Genomic DNA, 8,153 nt, shown 5'->3' on the forward strand with positions numbered 1-8,153 from the left:
AGCTGGGGAAATCATTAAAGAAGAAAGCTGAAAGAAGCTCCCAATGCTTTGGACCGCCCTAAAAGAGCATGGAGGAAAATGGGGAAAGCGAGGGTTCCCGGAAGCTGAGGTGGGGGCGGGCACCCCGAGCTCCGGGGTGCGCTGCCCTAAGGGAAGAGGGTGGGCCTGAGGTCCTGAACGAGCCTTTCCAAACCCCACTCCCAGTGCAGGGAGGGAAAAGTTCAGAAGGAGCCGCAAGGGGACACAGGCCAATTTTGCCAGTTCAACAGGACAGGACATTCAATAAACCCAGCCCGCTCTGGAAACGGGTCGGGGCTCCTGTTGGCTCCACAGAGGCTGAGGCAGCCCCTGCCGCCGCCCTCGCCACCGCTGCCGCCGCCGCCGCCGCTGCCCCTGCGTTACTGGGGGAGACGGTGCCGCTGCGACAGGGGAGGACGCGGCTGGAGCTCAAGGAGGCTCCAGCGCGCAGGCGCCGCCGAGCCCTGCCTGGATGCTCAGTCAAGGCACTAAGGCAAAAAAAAAAATCAGCAATTTATAGAAAGAAGAAGCTATAGTCTGTCGGGATATCCAACACCAACAGGTAGGAGGATATACTCTCGGTTAAGTTTGGGGGGAGGGGGCGCACAGTGTTGATGAAACTGCAGGTTCACCGGGAAAGAGCCCTCCTTGAGTTTTTTGTTGTTGTTGTTGTTGTTGTTTTGACAATAAACTGCATAATGGAAGTACATTCAGACAATGCATCTTCAGTAGGGCTTATTGAGAGCTCCATTTCTGGAAAGCGTTGCAAGACTGAGGAATATCAGACTGCGAATCACCGGGAACAGTTCCCTTGCAGCACAGAAGCAATCTCTCCCCATCTTCGCGTATGTAATGCATGTCTCTCTCCCCCTCCCCCTCCTCCACCCCCCCATTATAAATCCAGGGGTGGCGGATTTCAGGTTTCGTAATGTTGCATGATGCGATCGGTATTTACCCGGGGATGTACCGGTGGGGAAATTAAAATCATCGAACGCAGTGTTGCCTGGGCTTCTATCAGCATATTCCGGGCAAGTGAGAAGTGGCAAAGGAAACATGCTTGGTGGGAATAACAGAGAAAGCCGATTTCCCTGGTGGAGCTCCCCAACACCTAGGAAACAATGTGCATTTTGTTTTAAAATGAAGCCACTTGCAATTTGCAACAAAGATTATCAGTGTAAATGGGAAAAGCTTAATTGCCCAAGAAATACAGGTTCATGTTAAATTCATTTTAATTCAGGCAGCCACGGTTTACAAATATAAATGCATTATTCCTCTGGGTGTTTCCCTGACCAATATTTACATTAACCATTTTTAATAATCATGTGGGTTTAAAAGAGAAAAGATTTACCAAAAATGGGGGGGGTGGGGAGGGAAAGACAAAAGATTAAATCACATCAAATCCTGGGACAAGTTCCTATTAATTTAGAAGTCTAATGTTGAAATCGTGCTTTAAGATGAATCAACAAATATTCCTCTTATAATATGCAGCATGAATAGTGGCACTTGAGTTAAAAGACATATATTTTGGAAGGGTTCTTTGGATCCATATCAGCAGAGAAGCTGCGGGGAAAACACTGACAGATACTAACAGACCTCAGATAAATGTGGGTAGTCTCTTCTCTGTCTCCTATTAGCAATCTTGTAGATTCCATTGCAACACTAGTGATTAACTCCTGGACTGGCATATTTTACAACTGGGGAACATTTTATTCCTTCTCTCCTAAAGGTGCCCAATCAAATGTATGTTTTTTTAAATAGGGACATTTTAAAATTCATCTAGCTCAGAAAACTAAACAAGCCAATTCTCTGAAATCTCAAGCAAAAATACTAAAGCAAATAATACTATTCAAATTAAAACTTTATTTGCTTCCCCATAAATGAACAGCTTTATGTTAGCACTGCCTGACATCATTGCTTGTTAACTTTAGAACTGATAGCTCTTTTTTTTTTTCCAGATATTCTGATGGCAAATCAAATGGAAGAAAAGAGGAAGCATGACTGCAGATCCGATCAGTTCTCTTTGTGGATTACATTTTCAGTAAAATGTATGGATATATCTTTTCCTTGTTCTTATATCTAGATCATGAGACTTGACTGAGGCTGTATCTTTATCCTCCATCCATCTATGGCGAACTATAGCCATGCAGCTGACAACATTTTGCAAAATCTCTCTCCTCTAACAGCCTTTCTGAAACTGACTTCCTTGGGTTTCATAATAGGAGTCAGCGTGGTGGGCAACCTTCTGATCTCCATTTTGCTAGTGAAAGATAAGACCTTGCATAGAGCACCTTACTACTTCCTGTTGGATCTTTGCTGTTCAGATATCCTCAGATCTGCAATTTGTTTCCCATTTGTATTCAACTCTGTCAAAAATGGCTCTACCTGGACTTATGGGACTCTGACTTGCAAAGTGATTGCCTTTCTGGGGGTTTTGTCCTGTTTCCACACTGCTTTCATGCTCTTCTGTATCAGTGTCACCAGATACTTAGCTATTGCCCATCACCGCTTCTATACAAAGAGGCTGACCTTTTGGACGTGTCTGGCTGTGATCTGCATGGTGTGGACTCTGTCTGTGGCCATGGCATTCCCCCCAGTTTTGGATGTGGGCACTTACTCATTCATTAGGGAAGAAGATCAATGTACCTTCCAACACCGCTCCTTCAGGGCTAATGATTCCTTAGGATTTATGCTGCTCCTTGCCCTCATCCTCCTAGCTACACAGCTTGTCTACCTCAAGCTGATATTTTTTGTCCACGACCGAAGGAAAATGAAGCCAGTCCAGTTTGTAGCAGCAGTCAGCCAGAACTGGACTTTTCATGGCCCTGGAGCCAGTGGCCAGGCAGCTGCCAATTGGCTAGCAGGATTTGGAAGGGGTCCCACACCACCCACCTTGCTGGGCATCAGGCAAAATGCAAACACCACGAGCAGAAGAAGGCTATTGGTCTTAGATGAGTTCAAAATGGAGAAAAGAATCAGCAGAATGTTCTATATAATGACTTTTCTCTTCTTAACCTTGTGGGGCCCCTACCTGGTGGCCTGTTACTGGAGAGTTTTTGCAAGAGGGCCTGTAGTACCAGGGGGATTTCTAACAGCTGCTGTTTGGATGAGTTTTGCCCAAGCAGGAATCAATCCTTTTGTCTGCATTTTCTCCAACAGGGAGCTGAGGCGCTGTTTCAGCACAACCCTTCTTTACTGCAGAAAATCCAGGTTACCAAGGGAACCTTACTGTGTTATATGAAGGAGCATCTGTAAATCTTTAGCCTTGTGAAACACTAACCTTCTCTGCTAAGCAATTGTGGCCTGTAGCCATTTCTTGAGAAGAAAATCAAGAATGGGATCAGCAGTTATAAGGATTTGGGCAACACTCTGCAGTCTTTGCAATAGTTCACCTATAATCCTATTTTAAATCTCAGAGTGATCCTGCTGACTGCCGGCGAAGGTTTGTAATTAAGAAAGGACTGAACCACTGCCCTAAGTTTCTTTATGTGGTTGAAAACTAGATAATGAAAGTAGCAGGTGCTAAGTATCAGTGCTAAACGCTGTGTATATCACTACTTATGAAAAAACATCAAAAAAAACAATTAGCATTGGACATCTTAATAAATTAAGTTGACATGAGGTAAATGTGTTGATAAAAACTAATTTTAGAAGTTTGAAGACTTAAAACATTTCATACTATTATTGTTTTGCAAGGACTAAAATATTTGGGGACTTAAAGTACTGTAATTCACTAAAGACATGCCATGAATTATTGGATTACCACACTTTAAAAAACTCGCCTTGTAAGTTTTGGGGAGCATTCCAAAGCAGTATATTCGTTCCAATTAGAGTTTACTTTTTTTGTATTAATACATTACTGTTTCAAAATACCACTTTCCTTACCTACTAGTGAAATTGCTAGCATCGAACTGTATTATGTGGTTTTTGTTGATTTGGTATAAAGTTTTTGCAATTCATCTATATTTTACAAATACTAGATACTGGTCTGGGAGGCAACATTAATGGTTCCAACCGGTCACAATTGAGCAGTTCTAATAATGCAGAATAAACACATGTTGCCTTAAAGGATTATCTAGTATCTTTCATCTTATTTAGCATTGGAGCAAATTGGAGTCATGGGAAATTGAATCAGTAACTGGTCATGGTCATGCAACTGGAAGTGCATGGACCACCATTTAATACTCTTTTTCCTTTTTCCTCACATGGTTTGAAAATTAAGGTGCACATCACTGGGATAATGAGATTTTCTTCTGAGTTGTGCTACCCATTCTAGTGTGTTCTAAGAAGCAGGCAGTTGATGTGTGTTTATATTTTAAGTCAGCTGTCAAGGGGAGACCACCGCCTTAGTATGACATCCTGCACAATTTGTAAAGCCTTTATTCTACCGAAGGCACAGTCTTGTTTATACTTTCTGCACATTCAGTGTATTGGTCGTTTAAATTATTTCAGTTTTAACTTGTGAAAGCTTATAATATGATTTCTAGTATTTCAGAAATACATTAGAGTCTGTGAGTCTCATTCTTCAAGATACAGATGTGTGAATTTCAATATAAAGTTGCATTTGCCAAAATTTACTTGTGTAGCCTGTTACTTTTCTTGGAATAAATTTTACATTTTTGGCACTTAATTTTTTTTTAATTGGGAGGAAAGCACAAAATAGGAAGACTAGCTTTATTATGGTTTTGTTTCTTTATTTTTGTAGCTACTATATTCTGGAACTGAAAATGCATGAATGATCGGGAACCTAAAGCTGATAAACTGACAAATAATATTATCTGCAAAAGCATTATTTGGTACCTTTTGTCGTATTTATCCTATTTATTCTTACAAGCCAGTAATATTTAAAGATGTAAACCTGCTTAGTTGGTTGGTTCAGAATTTTAATATAACCATCACATTTTATTTTGGGCCATGGTAGAAATTTTGGATTCTAAATACATAACTTGTAAGAAGAATGGTTTACAATTACATTATGACAAAACCAGAAAAGTTGTTATTGTTTTTGTTTGTTATTCATTGTTTTAGTTTGTTTGGGGTTTTTATTTGTATTTGGTACTTGAAAAGATTAGGAGTCTAATGGAACAGAATTCTTTATTGCTACAGTGTTTCTGTAAAGGAAACATCAATATAAATATAAGTAATGAAAAATAAATCATTGAAATATTTCAATGATATATGCAACAATTCAGTTTTGCTCATATAAGGAGAGCTCAAGCCATGATTTAGTGAGCACTCTGAACTCATTTTTACTTCATACCAAAGTTGATTGGATCTGAGACAAAATTTAATGTACAACAGTGAACTGAATCTAGCAATAAAGACCCCTTTTGGTACTAAAATCATTATCTAAAATACAATTAAGGAAATGCTATCAAAAGATATTGGGATAACATTATGTTTCCAACTCAAAAAGTTTACAGTAGAGACATAATTAATTACCATGACTGTATTTATAAAGAGCTTCACTTAGAGGTTCAAATATCACCAGCAATCAGTAGAAAATTCAACAATGATCTTGAGGCCAGAGAGACCAGGTTTTATCAACACTGGCTTCCATTATACACACAAAAACCTGAGGCATGGATTAAGACTAGGAGACTGGGGAGTCAAGAGCAACAACCATGTGAGATTGCCTGATTCTACCTAGCTATTTGGAACAACATATTCCAACAGCTTTGGTAAGTGATCAACCCCAGTGATCAGTGAATAATACTGAACTGTAGTGACTCTCATTTAAGCCTACTCTTGAATAACTTGGCATTTCAGGTCAAGGGGCAAGCAGTGGGTGAGATATATCCCCAGTTAATCAATGCTATTTTTAAATCAATAAGTAATGGTAGCAATTATATAAAATAAAAGTCTGCTTCAGTGACTCAAGGACCAAATCACATTATCTATTTTGGCACCCATTCCAATATTCAATATTGAAAAACAGTTGCAACTAATTCAATTTGAAAATGTTACTAATCTTCAACCCATAAAAATACATTCCCACTGGGGAGTCCAACTTCCCTGTGAGAAAAACCCTTTATCAGTAATAATGTGTCCCTCTAGGACTAATTACATCTGAGTTGAACAGGCTTTAGATTGTTTTCCTTAATAGTGGTGATGTGTTTGCATGGATGTGTCTATAATCTCATCTGGTTCCTTTTGTGCACAGTGGATTTATTTGTGAGATGCCTGGCTGGAGCTAGGCATTAAGTCTGTGACTGTGAAATCCTATGCAGATATTAACTGAGGCAGAAGGAGGTGAGTAACTGGCTCAGTTTCCCACGGAGGCTCCATTTAAATAATACAAAATTAACCTTAGTGATTAGATTTTAAAATTATTTGTGGGACAACCTATTGACTGAATTATCTTCTCAAATGTTAGCTGGTTGGGTTTCAACACCAGCATTTTTCATAGAGGTTAATAACTGATTTGTCTTTACATGGTTATGGCCCCTTATCCATTTGCCTCTACATCCATGAATACTAACTGAAATGCTTATTTATTCCTTCACTCAACAAATATGTGTTGGGCACGGAGCTTGGTGCTGAGAGCACAGTAGAAAACAGGCAGAACAGAATTAAATATGTAGTAGCAACAAGTTACAAGTGTTAAAATAGTAAATGTTTCTAAAATGGACTTGATATTAATGACCATAAATGGACTGTCTTCCATTTTCCCTTCATGCCTTATCCCCTATCTTTCCCAGTATTCCCTGGGATCTTTTATATATCATACTCCCTCAATTCAGAGGGAGCCCCCCCATTCTGCTCACATTTCATTTAGATGAATCACCCGTGCTGTGTTTTGGAACCCTAAGTTCCCTCGTTGTTAGTGCTTACACAAAGTAACAGCAAAACCTGAGCGTTAAAGTCCTCCCACTCCTGACTCTCCACTTCCACGTGGAGATATTTCAATTCCTTCAAATGACAGGAAGATGTTCTTTCTTCCATACTCCTACCTTCCTGCAAGTTAGCATGAGAATGCCTGGGTAAAGTGCAATCAAAGGAAGGCACTAAGATGTCAATTCCCAGGGGGCCTCCCGTGGTGCTCAAGCAAAGATGGGAATAACCTGTGAAACAGGGTACATATCTTTTATTATGAAAGCATGCTACTCCTTCAGCGTTTTTCTTATTCCTTACTGTAGATACAACAAAACTCCCTACCCCTGCCCTCATCAGCTGAAAAGTTTATTTGGCCTCCAAAATTTACTTCTATTGCAAATACAATGAAATGTACTTACAATTATAGAGACATATCCTTTTCAGCTAAGGCATGTATTAGCACATTGTGTTGCAATGGGGATTACTGTAGGACAGTTGCAAACAGAACCAAAACCCTTCACTTCTGTAGATAAATTTACTTACATTAGATAAATTTACTTTGTTCCATTCTTTATTCCACGTGTAGTATAAACTATATTGTTATTAAAACAAAGCAAAACAAAAATTCCAACTTATATTAACTTTATATTAAAAAGAAAATTAAAAAGATAAGATGACAAATAGCAGTGTTTCAAGTACTGCCTAAATACAAGACTGATGATTACCAGAATTATGGGTTATTTACCATTCTAGAATCACGTGAGTCTTTTTCTATGCAAAAATGCATCACTTTCATGTTTGTTAATAGTCTCATAAATGTTTTTAATGGAAATTGCAGGGTCTACTAAGATAATTGTTTGTTGCTGACATTTTTCTTTTGTTCTTAACTCTGGGTATGCTAGTGTTCTGTGACTTTGCTAATTCTCGCACAAACTTTTTTTATACCATATTAAAATTATAGAATTGCTCAATTTTGAGGCACAAGTTCATAATTAGTCTATACAGTGGTTAAAACTAAGGGAGCATTTGGAAATGACTGGATTATTTTTTGCCATCAGTCGAAGCAGTCAAATAAGCTAAAGGGCTATTGAGAACTGGGGCAATGGAGAAAAGATTGTTTTGGCTAACTCATTTTGCCATTTACTGCATTGTAACAAGCTCTAAAAAATATATTTAAACCAAGAGGCTTTAACTTTATAAAAGGATTACATAAATAAGACCTTGTTTTTAAAATGGAGAAGCAGTTTTTATATCACATCCTTTTGCCAAGGGAATGATGTCTATTAGCTGCTCAAACCCTTTAAAGGCTTTTAAAGCTAGTT

The 8,153-nt window shown here is 39.0% G+C and overlaps 1 protein-coding gene across 3 annotated transcripts; it reads left to right on the top strand.

Annotated features, from left to right (window-relative positions):
• GPR85 (G protein-coupled receptor 85) lies at positions 1–7,480 on the top strand. 3 transcript variants are annotated; one of them, XM_067041671.1, is made up of 3 exons: positions 1–580; positions 751–863; positions 1,974–7,480. In XM_067041671.1, exon 3 carries the CDS (start codon positions 2,144–2,146, stop codon positions 3,254–3,256), a length of 1,113 nt encoding a protein of 370 aa, XP_066897772.1. In that variant the 5' UTR covers positions 1–580; positions 751–863; positions 1,974–2,143; the 3' UTR covers positions 3,257–7,480. The 3 variants fall into 3 exon arrangements, with proteins under 3 accessions (XP_066897772.1, XP_058930580.1, XP_066897773.1); XM_059074597.2 differs by having other exon boundaries at positions 64–580; positions 748–863; positions 1,974–5,003; XM_067041672.1 differs by lacking the exon at positions 751–863 and having other exon boundaries at positions 64–580; positions 1,974–5,950.
• Positions 7,481–8,153: the final 673 nt, after the last annotated feature.

This window comes from Kogia breviceps, chromosome 9, assembly GCF_026419965.1.
Source record: "Kogia breviceps isolate mKogBre1 chromosome 9, mKogBre1 haplotype 1, whole genome shotgun sequence".
Classification (NCBI taxonomy): Eukaryota; Metazoa; Chordata; class Mammalia; order Artiodactyla; family Physeteridae; genus Kogia; species Kogia breviceps.

Bases quoted from the DNA above. Each gene is read 5' to 3' on its own strand.
- GPR85 (XM_067041671.1), top strand. From the start codon at position 2,144: ATGGCGAACTATAGCCATGCAGCTGACAACATTTTGCAAAATCTCTCT.